This window comes from Falco naumanni, chromosome 12, assembly GCF_017639655.2.
Source record: "Falco naumanni isolate bFalNau1 chromosome 12, bFalNau1.pat, whole genome shotgun sequence".
NCBI lineage: Eukaryota > Metazoa > Chordata > Aves > Falconiformes > Falconidae > Falco > Falco naumanni.
In genome coordinates this window covers 33,624,993-33,644,922 of record NC_054065.1, presented here as the reverse complement: position 1 = coordinate 33,644,922, position 19,930 = coordinate 33,624,993, and the positions used below count along the sequence as shown (strand labels likewise).

General features: G+C 44.6%; 1 protein-coding gene across 3 annotated transcripts in view; it reads left to right on the top strand.

Moving 5' to 3' along the window:
- Positions 1 to 19,691, top strand: part of ABHD12 (abhydrolase domain containing 12, lysophospholipase) — a 46,790-nt gene extending 27,099 nt beyond the window's left edge. For all 3 annotated transcript variants that reach the window (XM_040612283.1, XM_040612284.1, XM_040612285.1), the window contains 11 exons: positions 1,145 to 1,250; positions 3,663 to 3,782; positions 6,608 to 6,638; positions 11,861 to 11,906; positions 13,185 to 13,314; positions 14,791 to 14,828; positions 15,020 to 15,099; positions 15,912 to 15,994; positions 16,717 to 16,795; positions 17,082 to 17,209; positions 17,718 to 19,691. In XM_040612283.1, coding sequence (XP_040468217.1) covers positions 1,145 to 1,250; positions 3,663 to 3,782; positions 6,608 to 6,638; positions 11,861 to 11,906; positions 13,185 to 13,314; positions 14,791 to 14,828; positions 15,020 to 15,099; positions 15,912 to 15,994; positions 16,717 to 16,795; positions 17,082 to 17,209; positions 17,718 to 17,757 — 881 coding nt within the window. In that variant the 3' untranslated portion in view covers positions 17,758 to 19,691. The remainder of the gene's footprint in view (positions 1 to 1,144; positions 1,251 to 3,662; positions 3,783 to 6,607; positions 6,639 to 11,860; positions 11,907 to 13,184; positions 13,315 to 14,790; positions 14,829 to 15,019; positions 15,100 to 15,911; positions 15,995 to 16,716; positions 16,796 to 17,081; positions 17,210 to 17,717) is intronic.
- The last annotated feature ends 239 nt before the right edge of the window (positions 19,692 to 19,930 follow it).

The window sequence follows — 19,930 nt, the reverse complement described above, 5'->3', positions numbered from 1 at the left end:
TTCAAAGAGACAGACTTCCTGGTTCTGCTGGAGTGGAGCTCAAGTTTATGGGAAAAGCCTGAATTATTGGGAGAAGAGTCCTTCAAACTGCTGGATGCTGTCAGCAGTTAGCTATGGCATCGCTCTTGGTGCTGGGTGTGTCAGAGGCTGCCTAGAGAGGCCATACAGCATTAGTGATGGAAAAGGAAGCATTTAGGCTAAGCGCATCCCCTCATTTAGCATATTGCACAGTGTCTGTAAGATGCAGCTTGTGAACCAAGCAATGGAAGACAGAGTATGGAAAATGTTTGGGGTTTGATTTTCCTGATGTTGCTCACGTTTGAATCATTAAATATAACAAGCAGTGAACAACTGTGTATTGTGGAAGCTGGGGAACGTAAAACATTTGGAAGAGTGAATTGAGGTGTAAGATTTTTGTTTTGAAGTTTCTGGCCTAACTTGATCTCTTTTAAATGCTGCAGTGTCTGTGAGACATGGCAATTATTTGATAGTCTTTGGAGAGTGGGCTAACGAGCTGCATATCCTCCTCAGGCTCAGGAGGACAGTGTTTAACACAATTTACCTTAGTCTTACAGGACAAGAGCAATGTGGTGTCTGTTACTATAATGCAGTATCTCCTTTAGATTGTTGTATTATAGAGACTGAAACCACAGGTCATCCTGAAACATGTTACAGCTCTGGAATGCACCCTTTATTCCAGGGAGTTTGTCCATCGGTAACATCCTTTACAGCTACAATGCAAACAGTAAAAGGTCTGTCAAATAAGCTAACCCACCCCATGGACGCAGCAGGAGTGACTGTCTTGTGTCTGGGAGATTTACAAAGCAGACTGGGCAGAGATGATTAAATGTGCATCCCAGGAAGCTTTGTCTGTCTTCTCCACCTCTTAGTTTTAGCCTGCTCCCTGGTTCTTTGATGGTTCTTGCGTCTTCTTACCTTGCTGTCTTGTTCATGTTTTAGTTGCAGCTGTAGCCTGTTCATTCTTTCTCACAAAAAGTATTGAGGTCTTTCCAGCACAGCGGATCAGTTTGTATAACTCTCCAGTACCTTGGTAAAGCAGTTTTGTAAGAAAATAAAGGTAAAAATTAAAAGGTTTCATATTATGGTGGGTTTCTTTTCCCCTTTTTCTGTTTTTGTATTGCAGTGAGGGTCCCATATTTCATTGACTTGAAAAGACCACAGGATCAAGGTTTAAACCACACCTGTAATTATTATCTGCAGCCAGAGGAGGATGTAACCATTGGAGTGTGGTAAGGAAGCCTGTTTTGTGCAGTTTTTGCCACACATCTTTATCCTTCTTTTTGTCCTCAGTGTTGCCTATCCAGTATTTTTGCTCTCTGTGTGACAGCTAGTGCCTGCTCTGATTTGTGGATGCTTGTGTTTTCCTCTTCCAAGTAACTGAGTTCGTGTTGAAAAGTATGTGAATCTCTGGAGCTTGTCTGAACTCGAATCAGTAATGCATGAAACACAATTAGACAACCTGTGCATTCAGAGAAACTTCATAATTTGAAATTGTAAAGGTTACAGGTTCTGCATTACTACAAAGATCGTGCCTCCCTATCAGATGAGACCCAAGGAATTAAATTTTTGTCATTCAACTGCTGTTCATTTTTTGCTTTGCAAAATAAGTGTGTGGGAAGACAGGAAAACAGGACCAAAGTGTTTCAGAGTAGGAGGAAGAATATTCTTGTATAAAACATATGTAAGATTTGGAGAGGGGGTGAGAACAGAACACACAGTTTACTCTGCTAACAAAATAAGTGACAGTCTCAGAACTCACTTGTCATTCCGTCCTCATGAAGATGATTTTTTGGTCCCAAGCAAGGGCAGTTCATTTTAGCTCCTTGTTACTCAGGATCAGCTCAGATGACTGGTTTTCCTGTCTGAAAAGGTCTGCTTTCAGTGCTTCCTGTGTTGTTACACCAGCTCAAACCAGCCTCTGCATCTGTTTCTCATGATCACTTTCTATTGTGTCTCAACACCAGAAGTTTCAAAGCCACAAGAAAAGTGCCTGCTAGCTTTGAAGAAAAAGAAGTGCCTGCAGTTTGAGTATGTGTGCAAGAGCAGCAAACACCTGAAAAAAAGACTAGGCACCATGTCAGGTGTGGAGGTTAGGAGCCTGTTCCTTAATGCAGCCAGTGATGTTGGATCTGTAAACTGTAGCATTTGGAGTTTTCAGTTATGTGAAACTTGTATGTATCCCCTAGTGCAGTAGAGATTTTCTCTTCCCTTGAGGGTATATGACCTTTTGAATGGGGCAGTAATACCCTGCTACATAAAGATGGCTCCTTCCCTTTCAGTGGATTTTGGTGAAAGATGTCTTTAGAAGCTGGAAGTTCAGTCTTTCCAGGACAGGCTGATAAATAATGGTTTGTATCTTCACTTGGGCGATTAAAATTCTACCCGTTAAGCTGTTGAATAAGTTTAGATTGCAATCTTGAGATTTTGTTTCCCTTACAAGTGTACTGTGTATCCTTACTGAAATGGAACTTGCAGTTGTGGTGGCATTTCAGAGTCAGTGTCATTTGTCTTGATACTTACGAGATAGGCTACAAACTTTTCATTAAACCCTTGCTTTAATGCCAGTGTGTGGTCTTGTGTTTGGTATACTTCTGGAACAAAGCCTTCAGCCTGCTTTGTTCATAAGCTTGCAAAAGGCTTGAGGCAGAACAGTTGGAGAAGTTGGGTCTCATAGTTATTAGGGTGCTTTTCCTTCTCCAGAACACATGTCTGCTGGCTGCATGCATGCAAGTAGACTTTTTACATTTTGTTCCCCTTGTGGTGGTTTGTCCTCTGATCTTTACATCTGGGAGGAAGGTGTGGTAGGTGGAGTTTGCCTGTCTTCCAAGCAGAAAGGCTTCTGAATACTTAAGTTACTTCCAACAACTGTAAGCTAGCCTACGTCTCAACAGTTTGAGATCACTGTGAGCATGTACTCTCTTTCAGTGGTTGTCTTCTGAAGTAATTATCCAATTTAAATGCCTACTTTCTCTTCCATCTGTCATTCCTCTCTGTCCATTCTACTTGTGTTGAATTCTTCCTAGCAGGCTGCCCAGCTATATTACCTACAGAATAACAGCTGTGAGTTAAAAATTCCTGTTTCTTCTAGATTGTAGTTTTCCAGCTAAAATCTTATACCTTCAAGAACCGGGTGTATGAAAACAAAGTGCCTGATCTTTTAATCGGATTCTGAGCCCCTCTTTTTCCTCAGATTGACTACCGAGTCAGATGTGCCTCTTGCCAAATATTCTTTCCAAAACTAGTTGACTTTGATTATTCTGAATATCTGCTGACCTAGCTGGGAATTTTGTTTATCATATATAAGTATGCTAATTGAAGTAATTGAGTGCCATAAAAGCTGAGTAATTGAGATTCCTTCTCAAGAACAGCAGGAAGTTTAGTAGTTGTGCTTTGATTTTGCCTGTCAAGTTTGATGTCTTGCGTAGCCTTGGGTTTTGAAGGCAACAGTGGTGGACATGAACATGTAGAAATAACCCTAGCCACTGCCTTTTAAATTTGGCCATTTGTCAGCTAATCATGACGGTTTTGTTAAGGGGGTGTGTGAGGTGTGTAATCCTGAGTTAGATTTGATCAGAACTCAAAATCTGAGTGGTAGCCACTGAGTAGCAGCAGGACAATAGAAATTTTCCTTCTGTACACAGGCATACGGTCCCTGCAGCCTTATGGAAGAATGCCCGAGGGAAGGACCAGTTGTGGTTTGAAGATGCTTTGGGTTCCAGCCATCCTGTAATCCTTTACTTGCACGGCAATGCGGGAACAAGGTGAGGCACAAAACAGTGGTGGCTTTGTTTCATGCTGTGTTTTCCTGGCTTGCCACAGCTTTGACACATTGGTAAGAAAGATGGGGACAAACTTTATAGTAGGGCCTGTAGCAATAGGACAAGGGGCGATGGTTTTAAACTAAAAGAGGGTAGATTTAGACCAGATCTGAAGAAGCGTGTTTTTACAATGAGGGTGATGAAACACTGGCACAGGTTGCCCAGAGAGGTGATAGATGCCCCATCCTTGGAAACATTCAAGGTCAGGTTTGATGTGGCGCTCTGCAACCTCATCTAGTTGAAGATGTCCCTGCTTATTGGGGGTTGGATTAGATGACCTTTAAAGGTCTCTTTCAACCCAAACTATTCTATGATTCTGTGATTAAAACAAAAAAGTATCTAAAAGCAGTTTGGTGCTTTCCCTTTCTTTTAAAAGGAAAGTGTGTGTTAAGAAATGGTGGCCTCTCCATTTATTGAATGTGGGAATAGGTTTATTGCAGTTATCAGAAATATCTGTGTTGTAGTTTATCTTGAATTGCCTGCTAGAAGCCAAGAGGCTGTAACACTTGCTAGATCAGGTAGGGAGAAGTACTTTTCGGTGTAGTGATCTCTGAATCAAGACACGGGACAGTATTAGTGCTTCTGTATATGTGATTGATGTGCATTAAATAAACTTTTCAGTTCCTTTTGTGAGCTTATTTTAGTAGTTAACACATTCTGAGGGAAGGAAAATCAGAAGGAAAGAGAAAGGTAACGTGCTGGTTTCATTTAAGTGTTGCATACATACAGGACATTTGTCTGGAATAAGAGCATTTCTAAAATTTGTATTTTTATAGTTGACCATGTGTATCAGCTAAAGTAGTAGGTTACTTCTCTATGCTTCGTTGCTGGATGCTAAAACCCATTAGAACAGTGTGAAACTTTCTGGATGTTTCTCAGAATCATATTCTTACTGCCACATCTCTGCATGATACAGTGCTTTAGTTCATTTATTAGAACATGTTTTCTTTCTTACTAATCTGCATCTTACAAAGCGTATCAGCCCCTTTCCAAGTTTTGAGTGCCAGTGCATGTTCTTTGAAGCTGATGTCTGGCTCAAAGGTATCTGCAAGAGCAGAAACATTGCAGAAATAAAAGTTCTATGATGCAAAGCAAAGAAACTTTAACTGCTGGTAGTGAAGTTTTTCTAGCCTTTACATTGCAGGAATGTTGCCCTTTTTCGCTTAAATTTTTGTCTTAGCAGTGTTTTCTTTTGGTACAAGGGCATGTTGTGGAATATGCATGCTGTGAGCCAGGAAATGCATGAACAAATGGGTTTTTGGAAACAGACCTTGTTTTCTTGTGCTGATGTATTACAAGGTTTAATCAAATTGTTGCATTATTTTTCAAATACTGCTTCGCTTGGGTTTCTTGCCTTTGGTGTAGCAAATGATACTAATGGAAGCTATTCTGCAGCTTAATGGTGATAATTTGGGACCGGTATCTTTGTTATGTGTATATTGATTAGATTTAAATCTTGGCTCCCTCAGGTGCCACTGTGATGAAGGAATGAGATACGGATCAATTATGTATTTTGCGTTTTGATTTACTCTGTGTATTGGAGAAGTTGGAGGTGTATTGGCTTTGCCATTTCAGCTTAAATATATATTGCTGTATGTTTCTACACTGCGTATTCAGTCTCTTGTCAAAGGGCTGCTTTATTGATACAGGCTGCATTAACCATAAGTAAAAGGCACTGCTTCGGCTTTCTGGTTTGCCCGAGTGGTCTGGAACTGAGGCAAAAATGTTATGTTTACTTGATCCCCCTCTGTTGCACTTTGAGGAATGCATGTGAAGGCACCGATGTATGCACGCCAAAGGTGACTATTCAAGCGAATGTATCTTCTTCTTTAGACTTCTATCGTTCAAAATTACTTAGAAGCAACCCCTTGCATTTTGCCCTGAGTGGTTTTGGCTGCATTGGGTATTTTGTAGTACAGTTGGAGCTGACAGCTTTTTGCCAGCAAGTGCATGTGTTCTTAGAGGGAGGTCTGGAAAGTGGCGTTTTGATTTAGAGGCTGCACTGACTACACCAGTCATAGTGTGAATGTTTTAGAGTTTTCATATGAATGCTAGAGTAAATCTACTTTTACATCAATAGTAGACTAAAGTTTGGGTTAGCCATGTCATGTTGTGGATATATTTTAAAGCATGTAATGGCACATTCACACTCCTTTCCATTTTATTGACCAGATTCCAGTTTATCAAAAAAACCCAAAACATTAAAGCAGATTCTTCCCCTGGACTTAATTGTAGTGTTCAATTCTGGTTTTCTCTGCTCAGTCTTTTGCTCATGTCTTTTCTGCCTCTGTGCTTGGAGCCAGGTGAGAAAATCCAGGGGCCAGCTGCTTGGGTTAACGTGGTGAGTTCTGCTGAGAGCATCACACCTTGGAGAGCAGGGTTTACTGGCTGGGGAAGCACTGGTGGCAGGAGTTGCAAGGTCTGCAAAGCCAACAGGGATACGCTGTTTTGCATGTATTACAGCTTTTTTTTCCCAAAGGTAGGAGGGTGGCTTGAAAAGTTTGTCTTTAACTGCTGCGATAAGAGGTTTATAGGGAGAGGTTGACTTCAAAAGTATGTCCTAGCTCAGCAAAGCCTTGCTGTCTCCTTGAAGCCTGTGAAAAAGCACTTAATGGTGTTTCTGATGTTTGGCATGTTTGTGTTAAACTGGAAGCCTGAGGCAATTGGGAAGTTCTGTTTCTGGAAGCTTAAATGTTCACATGTGGTTCGTTTTTTTTTGTTTGTTTGTATATTTTTCCCTCCTTCTCTTCATGAATGACTTTTGCAAGAGGAGGGGATCACCGCGTGGAGCTTTACAAGGTAAGTGGCTACCTGTGTTGCCCAAGCAGTTACATTAACACATCAAATGTGCACAGACTTCAGAAGACTGCTCATTACCTGCCTGTTGGCAGTGGGGTGTAGCTTAGGGCTCTCAGTTTCCTCTGGGTGTGAAGTGTGTATGGGAAGAGGGGTCTGTAAGCCATGAGCACACTTCCCCATATTAGAAGATATTTGAAAGGCCTTTTACTTGCTGATGTTAACTGTCAGCTCCAACTCAGCTGACCAGGTTCTTTGCCAGGAATACTTCCATAACACAGTTTATAGGGAAAAATATTATATTTAATCACAGCCATAATTTGATTTATTATACTAGTATACTAATTTAAGGTACCATTTAAGAGTATTCTTTGATGTGTTACCAGTCTGTATATACTCACAATCATGAAATAGAATATTTTCAGTTGGAAGGGACCTACAATGATAATTTAGTCCAACTGCCTGACCAATTCAGGGCTGACCAAAAGTTAAAGCATGTTAAGGGCATTTTAAATGCCTTTTAAACAATGGCAGGCTTCGGGGATGGACTGCCTCTTTCGGAAGCCCATTCCAGTGTTTAATCATGCTCTTGGTAAAGAAATGTTTCCTAATGTCCAAGCTAAACATCCCTTGGCGCAGCTTTGAACCATTCCTACATGTCTTATCACTGGATACCGGGGAGGAGAGCTCAGCATCTCCCTCTCTACTTCCCCTCTTCAGGAAGCTGTATAGAGCAATGAAGTCACCCATCAGCTTCCTTTTTCCCAAACTAGTCAAACTTAAAGCCTTTAGCTGCTCCACACAGGATGCGCCTTCCAGCCCTTTTGCCAACTTTGTTACCCTCCTCTGGACACATTTAAGTACCTTCGCATCCTTCTAAAATCATGGGGCCCAGGACTGCACTCAGTACTCAAGGTGAGGATGCACCAATACTGAATGCAGCGGGATAATTGCCTCTTTTTGACTGTCTGGTGGTGCTGTGTTTGCACCCAGAATGTGGTTTTCCCTCTTGGCTGCCAGGGCACACTGCTCACTCATAGTGAGCCTGCTACCAACCAGCACCCCCGGATCCCTTTCTGCAAGGCTGCTCTGTAGCTACTCCCCTCCCAGTTTATACTTGTGCCCAGCATGACTGTGTCATGGGTGCAGAATCCATATTTTAGACTTGTTAAATTTAATCTCATTAATTGTTGGCCAACACTTCAATCTGTTTAGATCCCTCTGCAAGGCATCTTGTCGCTGAAGGGAGTCAAGTCTGGTGTCATCGGCAAACTGGCTAATGATGCACTCAACTCCTGCATCCAGATCATTGATAAGTCTGTTGACCCCAACTGCTTCCTTGCTGCTTTTGGCTGTGCTGAGCAGTAGGATTTGGGGGTAGGGCTGTGCTTTGGGTCTTAGACTTGGATTAAGGAAAGCTGGAGGCCTCTCTGGTGGGCTGGACCAGTATGAGGTGCAGGTCAGACTGATGGTCTGAGGAGGTAAATAGAGGGAGAACCAGGTGCTGAAGGGCTGTCTGCAGGAAGACGGGAAGGGGGGGGTGGGGGTGGGGGGGTGGGGAAAGGTGAATATTCAGGTGGAAGAAGGCAGAGCTGCCATGGGAACAGTGACCTGGGGTGAGCAGCAATGCTCCTCTGCTGCAGGGGTAGTGAGGGGGTTACCAACCCTAACAACACAGCTGCAAAGCATACATGAGTGCAAACAAAAGAAATCTATGATGGAGATCAAAAAGAAAAAAAAAGTTTGAGTTGAGAACATTATCAGTTAATTATTTATCAGCAATTAAGCAGACAGAAGTTGAAGGAACAGTTGAATAATAAAGTTTGTAGTGGAACTGGGATACAGTTGGCTTTGAAAATGAAACATTAGTCCTGTGTGCATGATTGCAATGGATGTGTTAAACTTGGCATATTTTTTAAGAAGAAACAGGGGATGTTAAAAGTCTGGTTTAAAATGTAACAGCTGCTAATTAAAAGTGCATTTATTTGTTATTAAGAAGAGACGTTGCCAATGCAGCCAACACATAACAAACATGTATAGAAGATACATGTTTGTCAATGGGTTAAATAATTTTTTAATTGCCTGGAAAAGACTAGCTTGCATGAGATACTAGCAGTAAAATAGCACTGTAAAGCTGAAAACCAGACTTTGCAAGAAGGAACTTCGTGTGCTACATGTCCAGTCAGGGGGTCCATTATGTAAGTGAGCATATTAAAAAATGGTATATAGCGATTCTGATGGAAACAGCTGTCCTGCAGCACCTAATTTGTTAATTAATATTTTACCTGATTATTCTGCTCGTTACCTGAGTTGCAGTGGTATTCTATACTGTGCTGTTGTATATACATAACGACATCTCTCTGTGATGTTGGCATAGTTATTTGCAAGAGAATGTTGGAAGAAATGGTAACATGTGAGTGCAGATGCTGGAGTGGAACAGCTGCATAAGGGCCTTTGCTCTGAAGTGCACACAGTATGGACCTTGTCACCTCCAAGGGAACCCCACTGAAGGATCTGGAGCCAAAGAAAGAGAAACAGGAATTGCTTAAGAGAGCTGAACAGCAAAAATCAAAGAAGCTCTGAGTGACTTTGAAGCTGTTGCAGTTGCATCTGCTAATATAAATGCCAAATAACTGTTAGTAGGAAAATGGCATTAAAAAAAAAAAAGGGTAGTAGAGTAGCATAACCCTATGGCTAGTGCCAAGAAATAACACAACTGAGTGCAGCAAGGCTGAACATGATGTAACGTGTTATTGTGTGGGGGGGAAGCAGAAAGCAGCAGGGCAAACTGTGATACATACGTGAAGTTACTGGCTTTACATCTTCAGATGACCATTTAGATCTGAGTGGGACAATGGAGATGCTTTCTCAATTTCCAGTCAGGTGTCAGTTGTCAGTGTAAGCTCCATTTTTACTTGTATGCATCACTGTGTGCCCCCAAATTATAGTAAATTGTCTAATTGTTTATAACTCCACCCAATATCTGTCTATGTAAGCCATTAAGGTTAAAATTGTACTATTCCTTTAGAAGGTAACGCTCAGCTTACAGGTATCATTGCAGTTGTATGCTGCGATAGTCCTAGTACCACTAGGTGTGTCATTTAAAAAATTGCAACAAATACTAACCCAGCTGTTAACACTGGAAGTCCAGCTTGTGGTGCAGTGAGCCCTGAAGGTAGCGAATGTTACGCGACCAGCAGGTACCCAATTTGCCGCGGCACTGTGCCGTCCAAACCACCAAGCACTGCTCTGGCCTGCAGCGACCTCGAGGATGGTGTCCTGCCATTGCAGGGGTTTTGAATTTGTCTTTGCATCCTGTAGTTGTCATCTTAATAGCAATTTTAGTCTTTGCGCGAGCTGCATTGGCTGTAAAATCAAGCATGCAGCAACCGAGTAATGGCAGTACATTACAGTGAAGACCTATGTACTGCCCTCAGACCTGTGCCGGCTATCAGGAGGCACACTGGCAGGGTAAACACTCAGAGAAAATCCATTGCTTGGTCCTGGTGAGAAGCCTTGAGCCACAGGAGGGTCTGCAGTATCCTAGCTGGGCTAGTGAGTGATAGCCTGCAGTTGGTGGACTGTCAAAAAGGGAAACTGCAGCCTTGTGACCCAGTGTGTATAGGATTATCACAGCTGGTTAGATGGCTGAGGCTTGTAAGGCTTCTTCTGACCTTGCTTTGGAGCACCCAGGTGCACTGTTTTGAGCTTGTTTAGCCATAAAAGCAATTGTCTAACAAACAGGTGGCCACTGGCTAGCTGGTTTTACTTTTGCTGAGCTTTGTATAAATACGCGGCATAGCTATATCTACGCTACAAATAGTAACACTTCACATGCAGATAGTGTTGTAGAGAAAACCGCTGTAATGTTTTTGTGTACAAGTTACAGATACAGTTACTCCGTGTCAAAGGAAACACTGATGGCAGCCAGCATAGTGTAGAGGAGTACAGGCCTGGTACGACAGCAGCAGCTCTGGAGCAGGGGACACAGGGGGCATTGCAGAGGAACGCAGTTACGAGTGTGCATGGAGCAAGGCACAGGCTGACTCCAGATGGCCCTGGGCTGTTCACAACCTGCCAGTGGTCAGCTAAAGAGATGCAGACTTGGGAGCTGAGCAAAAATGGGTTTAGAGGTAACGAAGACAATGTGTCCATTGTATGTTGAACATGCCCTGTAAAGTGTGATTTCATGTTACATCCCAGATCAGACCAGTGAAGAGAAAGAAACATCCAGTGCGTGTCTGAAATGGATGAAAACTAGCCCTGGATGGATCCTAGAGGGAAGTGGGAGAAACCATCACAATCCCCTCAGCAAAGGAGCTGAGTAGCCACCTTAACTGAATAACCCCTCTTTTCCATGTTATCCTCTTTTTCTCCCCCCACCCCCCCTTTTTTTTTTTTAATGTACTAATTGAGATCTGAACTAATAACGTAATTGTTCAGGTTATCAAGATTTCAATTACACTAGAAATAGTGTTGGTTTTACATATGAGATGATTTCCTTTTGCCCGTTAGAAGGTTTAGAATATAGTGTAATACTGAGATTGCTTTTTTTAGTCATGTATCATGTGAAAGCAACAACATTTTAATCTTTTTCTGACTTTTTGTTGTTTTTTTTTAATCTACTGTAGACCTGTTTGGTTTGTACTGAGCAGTGGTAGCTTGGAATGCTAGCACTGTGTTTACCAAGGCACTTTTCCCAAGCACGTTGATCTAACATGGGGTGTTTTCACTTGCTTTTAACAGATTTTGTTAGGATTACCGTTGGCTGCAACTTAAATCTTTGTGACAGAGCAATTGCATGCTTTGGATGTATATGTTTAAGCCTTCTGAGACCTGAAGCGGGCTCTTACATGTTATGTTAACATTCGTGCCATTTTGAATAACGTAAATTGAAGCGGTTGTACTGTTTCACTGGAAAACTTGAACATGTTTGTAGGGGAAACGGTCAGGATATTTGTGGATCCTAAGGCCAAAGTTGTTAAAGGAAGAATCAATGTCTAAAATAGCCTGATACAAGGTCTAGGAAACAAATGGAGTAAAATCAGCAGGCTGAGAATAACTAGTGTTTGAAAAGCCCAGTGCCTGCTACACTAAAAAGCTGTAAGTTGTCACTCTACCATGTCAGGCTGATAATGCTATAAATTGGATCCCTGCACCTTGGCCTGAGGCAGAAGCTGTGCAAGTCTCTGAGATGATTTTCTGCATGTTTCTCTGCCCTCTAGGTTCTCAGCTCCCTCGGGTACCATGTGGTCACGTTTGATTATCGAGGTATGTGGGCTTCTTTTATTATGAAACACTTTTAAATGTCTCTTTCTGTAGAAGCAACAAAGAAGTTGCTCTTTTTTTTTGGATCTCAGTGGAGCTGTTGATTTATAAATACTTGCTGCCAGCTAATTAGGTGTGGTTATTGCTTCTTTTTTTCGTCATGGGTATCCAAAGGACTTCCAGAAATTTCTTTCCAGTGCCTTCCTGTGTAGCACAGCTTCTTGATGTCCAGCTCTGTGGACTGGCTTCTATCTGCCCTCATGCAGAGGGCTTGCTAATTTGGCAGCTACAGAGCAGAGGGTGACCCAGGCATGTAAACTGTCACAGCATCCAGTTAAGGCGTCCTCCAGGTGGCAAACTTGCCTATATGTAGTCTTTTTGATATGATCTAATTGACTTTCCTGAGGTCTCACAGAGAACTGAAGCTGCACTTCTTTTTTAAAAGCCGATAGGTAAGACACAGAGAAAATGACTTGCTGACAGTTGGTAATGTCCTTGGCAGAAGTCGTGACTGTTTTACAACTCTGTGCCACCAGCAGTCATACATCTGCTGCTCTTTTTTTCCCTTCTTAGTACTTAAGCCATGCTGCAGTGTAATGCCACTGGAGATCCAGGAAAGCAATTAATCTGTTGTGTTTTTATCAAGAAGACATCCGGGAGAGGTTTATTTGTAGGAGCTTGCCCTGTTTTTCAGTCCTGCTGGCAGCTGCTTTTCTGGCTGCTTATTAGGTATCAGAAGGGATGTGGGATGCGTGCTGCTTAATGTAAGATGTGTAGACATGCTGCAATAGCGATAGAGCCAAAACAGTCAGGAGTCGGTGGAAAATTGCTTGAGGGCATTGATCGAACAGCATGGACAAACTGATGTTGTAACAGTTTTGTGATATGTGCTCGGTTTTTTGACCCTAAGCATCCAGTTCTGCTGCTGCTAGACACTCCACTGACAAATTAGTTACACACATGCAAAAGCAACTAAGGTTTGGGAGCTGAGCTGTTGCAGATGGGTATGTGCAAGCACACAGTGTGGCAGTGTTTGAGATCCAGCTTTTATTTTTGTTGTTGACTAAATCCACAAAAATTCCTTGGCAGGCAGCAGTTACCTTGTTTAAATGACTGCAGATCAGTCAGGACTTTCAGCCCCAATTGTAGAGGTGCGCAGTGAAATAAGCAGAAACTGTCCATGTCTCAGGTCCCTTTGCAGTTGTGGATGGGTCTGCATGGGAAGAGCTGGCTGGCTTTGACCAGTTTGTACAATTATCAGAGGGACTATTTGTTTTTCAGGCTGGGGTGATTCGATAGGCAGCCCATCAGAGAGGGGAATGACCTACGACGCCCTTCATGTCTTTGACTGGATAAAAGCAAGAAGTGGAGACAACCCTGTCTATGTATGGGGACACTCCTTGGGCACAGGGTAAGCATCTAATCTCAGCGGGACTTAGCAGCGTCTGAAAAACATTAAACACTGACCTTGAATGAAGGTGCTGTTTGCCATTGTCCCCAGGCTGTCTTGGCTTTGAGTCTGTGGCATAATTGCTACAGATTAGCTTCCCCTTTGCTCTCTACAGTGGGAGGAGGGCTACAGTGAATGACTGCAGGAATTGATCTTGAACTTCTGTTGCCCAGAAGGTTATGCTCAAAAAAAGACAGAGTTATATAATGCAGATTGACCAAGGGGAAAGAAAGTGGTGCTGCACTGATGTCTTCTGGTGAACCTATGTGTCCTTCAGAGCAGAACAGGCTTCTCTGGTACTCTGAAAGAGTATTTTGGACCAGCTGCACGTGTACGTGAATTGCCCTTAAAAAACATTTTCCTCCTGTCCCAACAACCATGCTGTGTGTAATCTTGCACGTGCCTGCATGACTACACTGTTGGCCATCTGCAACATATGTGATCGTGCCTGGCACAGGGAAGTTCAGTGTCAGGTGTTTTTAATTTTCCTTTCCATTGCTGTCTGGAGGTGGGTCGTGTTCAGTAGGCCCACAGCATGTACTCTTACACCCTTGATCTGCGGAGGAGCAGAGGGCAGACACAAGAGTGACTTTTGAGTTGTGCTGTGTGCAGATTGAACTGTTTGAGACCACAACAGCTTGCCTTGCTGTCCAACAAATGTGTTGCTTGGACATGGAGGTATTTCAGGATAGTGTCTCTTCATTGCTGTGATACTAAACATCATGCTTTGCTTGTAAGAAGGCAAAGACTTTGGCTCTTCCTCTATAGTTTTGCTATGTCCAGGATCCCTTGTTGGGTCAGAGTGTGTTCATGATATTTCCCAGTGCACTGCAATCTGAGTGGCCTGGGAGTCTGGTCCCCAGCTGAGTTCCCTGGTGACTGTAGCCAGCGTAGAGTTTGAGGTTTTTGAAATATACTGTGCTTGGACGATTCAGCAACTTTGGAACTATCCCTGTCCCATTAGGGAGGTACATGAGGGAGACCTTGCTGCTTTCTGACCCAGCTATGGAAGCTCTGTGCAATGTCACCCCAGGACACTGCATGCCAGCTGCCTGGAACACAGCACCCCTCTGCCCCTACTCCTGCATTCCCTCTTTCTTGCTCAGCCTTTGTGGTCTCAGGATAAGAGGCTATGTCACACTGCTGCAGATCTGCTGGGAGCCTGAGAGCCACCTTAAAGGAGGTTCTTCTAAGTGTGCTGTTTCTTTGGACTTGTTTGCTTACCTAAGTGCTGTCACCTGATGCCATTTGAGACAGCTGGGGTATGGGAGACCTGTGAGAGCCCAAGCCATTGTGGGCTGGCTGTCCAGACCTCAGACAGTGAGAGGGGTCGACATTATGGCAGTTGAGTTGTACCTCTGCCACCTACTACTGCTAGAGCTTGGTGCTTTGCAGAGGGCCTGCACCAGATTAAATGCTCATTGTTCTTCTTTACAGGGTTGCAACAAATCTTGTGAGGCGCCTTTGTGAGAGAGGTAAGTCTGGCAGGTGGGTGCTCTTCCCACCCAGCCCGGGTCCTGCTGGCATCCCAGATTTCCACATAAGTTTGCGGTTGTGACAAGGCTGTTCTTGGCACACCATGGTGGCAGCTGCTCTCATAAGGCAGATGCTGACCTTGCTGGCTCTCTGTCTGCACCCCTGCATTTCAGCACTTTTGGCTTTTCAGAAACGCCCCCGGATGCCCTGATACTGGAATCTCCATTCACCAACATACGGGAGGAGGCGCGAAGTCACCCCTTTTCTGTGGCAAGTACACAGTGGCTCTCACACTAGTGACTTGTAACTGTATGCTTAGAAATTAACCTTCAGATGTGATGTAACTGAGCTAACTACATGACTTGTGGGGCAGCAGTGATATTTATAAGTGTCAGGGGCAAAGAGCTGCACTTACGGCAGCTCATGGGAACACAGTACAGTAAGCAGTACCAGAGCCATGTGTGAAGCCTGCTCAAAGAAAACAGAAACCATGATCAGAAGGGGCAGTAAATATAGAAGGGAATATAGATTCTGCTCTCCGCAATGGACAGCCCTTTCCTTTTGTGTTGTAGCTTCTTTGTTGCAGGAGGCTATTCTGTGGGCTGCAAGCAAAGCGATGGCAAAGCTGGGCTTTTCGTGGTCACTGCCCCATCCATGTGGCCTCTTTGTGCTTGCATGGTTTCCCTGATGAGTTCATTCTGATGTGGCCATCTCTTCCATCTGGCATGGCTGTGAGTTGGCTTTGAGCTGGGCAGACACCAGACTGGGTGTTGGATGTGGCCCGGTTGGTGAGTTGCCCTGGGATAAACCCCCCTTTCAGGAAGACTGTTGCCAGCAACAGCACGAGACATAGAGAGCTGGACCATACAAGCATCTAGAGAGCCTGCTCCTGAGCAGGCTGATGAGATGGGCCTGAAACAGGAGAGGAAAAGTAATGCTGGTGGAAACATGGACCATCTCACTGCAGAAAGTGCAGCCAGCAGCTGAGGGATGTTACTGGGATGGTAGTGACCTGCCCCGTTACTGCTGTTTGTATAACTGTCCTGCTGGTGCCTGCCACTAACTCAAATTTTTCCTCTCAGATATACAGATACTTCCCTGGCTTTGACTGGTTCTTCCTTGACCCCATCACGACAAGTGGAATTAAATTTGCAAATGATGAGAAGTGAGTTCCCTCTTTGTCGGAGTTTCAGCTGTGGCTGCAGTGAGCCATGGCAAGCATCAAGGAGGATAGACATTAGACTGCACTCCTGACTTTTTTTTTTTTTTGTTACACTTGCTGAAGGGATTTCAGTCACTCTCACAGCCCTAGTACAGCACAGCTTTGCACGGTGGAGCTCTTCCTTTTTTAATTGTTCTTAATAAGGACAGGTGCAAACAACAGAGCACAGACTTCTCAGGGATATGCTGGTTTGGTCCATGGGATTTATGCTTTTTAAATGTACGTTACATGTTAAACAGTATCATTGGGACACTGAAGGTTTGGGAAGATTTCTCTGTTGTACATTTGCATAAGCTACCCTGTGTGTAACAACATGGGTTTTTTTTTTTCACTGAGCCTTTCATTCAAGAGCCTGAGCATTTGTGAGTTTGGTTTGCAGTACTGAAACCAAACCAGACCTTGGGGGGATGATACTGTGCAGCAGGGTGAGGCACTTTTCTCTAGTCTAGGCAGCAAGTAGCTTTTATGAGGATGCCTTTCGCTAGTAAATTTTATATAGATCAAATGAATGGTGGTCAGATAATAGGGTTTTCAAGATCTGAACTGCAGTTAATGACCCACAGGACAAGTTTGTCATTGCAGTTTCCTTGAAAGTCAAAGTATGTTGATGGTAGAGAATGATGGGATTGCTCTGAGCTTTTATGATGTTGTTTTCTCTTTTACAGTGTGAAATACATTTCCTGCTCCCTACTCATCCTTCATGCTGAGGATGACCCAGTGGTACCATTTCATCTGGGAAAGAAGGTACACATGTAGCTCTGCAAACTGATCTGGTGGGAGGAAGCGGTGTGGATAGAATGATATTCCAGCCAGGCAAAAAGTCAGCAGTGGGAAGGTGTGTGTAGAAACACATAGACCACAGGGACTACAGATTCTGTGGTGTTGGAGATGGCAAATCAATATGAAACAGAGCTAGAGCTAGCAAAGCTGGTCAAGCCAGGTCCAGCTGCCCAGCTGAGAGGGGTGCTGGTTTGGTAGGGGTGGCTCTGGTTTGGAATGACATGTGTCCCTCACCTCCCCTTGGACTCAGCTTTACAACATTGCTGCAACGTCACGGAGTTTCCGAGACTACAAGGTGCAGTTTGTTCCATTCCACACAGACCTTGGCTACCGGCACAAGTACATCTACAGGAGTCCAGAGCTACCTCGAATACTGCGGTAACAGCCCAGCTAAACCGGGGTGTCCTCTGGCTTGGGCATGGGGCTGGGGCATGGGGCCTTGGGGCACGCTCTGGCATGCTCCCAGGATCTCTCTTAGATGTGTAACAGGTGCCTGTGTTGGGCAGCTCTTCTGGGCAGCTGGATACCCTCTGGTCTCCGGTGTGGCTGAGATCCTTGGGCTGGCTTAGCACAAAGTCAGAGCTCTCCACCTCCCTGCAAAGCAGGTCTTGGGAAGGGAAGGTACGGAAGGCTGGGAGCAGTTCTCCTTTCTGGCTCATCTTTGCTGTAAGCTGCGTGCTCTGGAGGAGTTGTTTGCAGAGCAGCTCTGCTTGCCTCTTCTAGTGGGAGCTGCTGATGGGTGAGAACAAAGCTTGGTGCTGTTGCCTGTAGCTGCAAATGCACAAGCCCTGATATTTGCTAGGGGAATGGGAAGACTTGCAGGCTGCAGCATGCCACCAGGGTGTGGGAGGGCTGAGTGTCACTTCTGTGTCATTTCCTTTCCTAGGGAATTCCTGGGAAAATCTGAACATGAGCATCATCACTGAAGACTGGCTGCTTGACAGCAGAGATTTTCCTTTCTTTCCTTCATCTCTGTCTTTCCTCCCCCCTCCCTGTTGGTCAACCTGCCATTATTCTATCCCTGGCACTAGAGGAGGTCAGGGATTCCCATTCTGGTCCTGATGCATACCCTTGGCAACTCCAGCTCCCGGCATAGACATCCGTGATGGTAGAAGAAAGAAGTTGTTGGCTTCTTTTTTGACATGGATGGATGGGTGGTAACAGCCCAGGAGCCAGTACCAAACGGTGAAAAATGTAAGCACAACAAAGCCTGGCAGATGCAGCGTGGTACCACTGAGGACAGACATTCCTAGGACACGTGTGTCATGACCAAGGGTGTTTCTTTCATTTTTAAACACTGCTGCTGTTTTTGAATCACATAGAGACTCATTTGTAGGCGAATGGCTTTTGCCGTGTCTTCATACCACAGTTGTCTTGCTTGAGTTTGAGGTGTTCTTTTTCTAGGAAATACATGTTTTGCCTTTCCTTTTTGCTAAGTGGTTGTATTTACAAATACACAGAAGATACCCAGGTGGTGGGAGAGACTTTTATTTAGCTATTCAATCATGATGTGTTGCAAGCGTTGGGCTAATTGCACACATTTGGAAATAAAATGACAGATTTTTTTTTGTCCTTCCTTTTCAAACATCTGTTTATTGGAAAATGTTAGTGCCCTTTTTTTCTGTACCTTTTTCCTTCTGATCATCACTTCTGCTCCCATCCCTGCTATCCTCTGTGGAGCTCCTCCCCTTTTTCACATGCACTTCCTATTAGGACTGAAGTGACTTAGGTAGATGAATTGCAGACTTGGGAGTTTAAGCTGGAAAGTGTGAGATTACTTTTTTGCTTGATCTCCCCCTTCCACAAATGTGGGCCTGGGATATGGGAATGGTTGTCTTCCTTTCTCCCTGTACATACCCAGACAGACATGTGCTTCCTTTGGGTGGGAAAGGCAGGGTTTTTCCTCAACTACCTTTTAACTCCTTAGGTCAGGTTTTCGAGTTCCCGGTGGCTACACTGTTCCTCTGTAGTTAAAAGCAGGCAGTGGTACGCAGTTCTTGATGCAAAAATAAGTCTGGTGTGTCCCTCCACTTCCCTTCTGTGCTCTGGGCATCCCAGGCACTTCCAGTAGCACTTCTCAGCCCCTCTCACGGCCATGGTCGGAGCATGTTGTCTGGGAGGCAGAAGGGGAAATGAGCCTCCCCCACGGGGAGAGGTTCTGGGGGTGCCCTTGCCCTGCTTGGGGCTAGAACAGGGGCTGGTTTATGCCATTAGCAAGCTGCACGCTGAGATGAGAGAGGGTCATACGCTGGCTCTGTGGTGTGCAGCTGGGGACCTGGCCCTGCCCCCATCAGGCTATATAGACAATACCAGGTGCTGTAGATTTAGTCACTAGTGCTCAGAGTGAATTGTGCTGCCCGAAGAGTCTATTCAGGGGTGTACAGCATAGTGTAAACTGCTCAGCATGTATCCACGTTGTATCTGCAGGCTCATACTAGTTGCAAAGCAGACAGTACCTTGTTCTTGTACTGAGATTCTTCTGCCATAGCGTGGTTGTCCCTGAGGTTTCTGACCCACGATACTCATAAGCTAACTGTGCCACTTAAATTATGTTTGACGCACTTGTATTTATTGCACTGACGGAAGAGAAACACTTACTTGGCTCTGGAGAGTGACGTGCATATTCCAGCTCATGCTGCTGCTGGCAGCTGGCTTGGGGCACAGCGCAGCTCGAGCCGGAGGCTGGCGGGGCTGCCTTCCTCCCACGTGACAGAGCTGAGGGTCCAGCACGGGAACTGCTGGTGTTGGTGATCCCAACACCGCCATTCCCATTAGTAGGCCAGTGATATGTCTGGAAAATTAAACTGAAATGTTTATCTGAAAGTGGTGTAGTTTTAATAAAGGCATTGACTGCTGATCACTTCAGCTTCACCTGTATTACCTGGCAGTTTCTGGGACACTTTTTTTCCGCGCCCCCCCCCCCCCCAGCTGGGCAGGTCAGCTGGGTGTGTGGCAGGGCTGTGGTAGGGTTGTGCATGGGAGATGAGCTCGCAGCTGGGACTGGGCAAGTCTTTGTGGCTGCTGCCAGGTCTGGGTGAGGAGCTCTTCTGAGCCTGGTGGGTCTGTGCCTGTAGTCTGGCTGCAGCCAAGGCTCTGCTT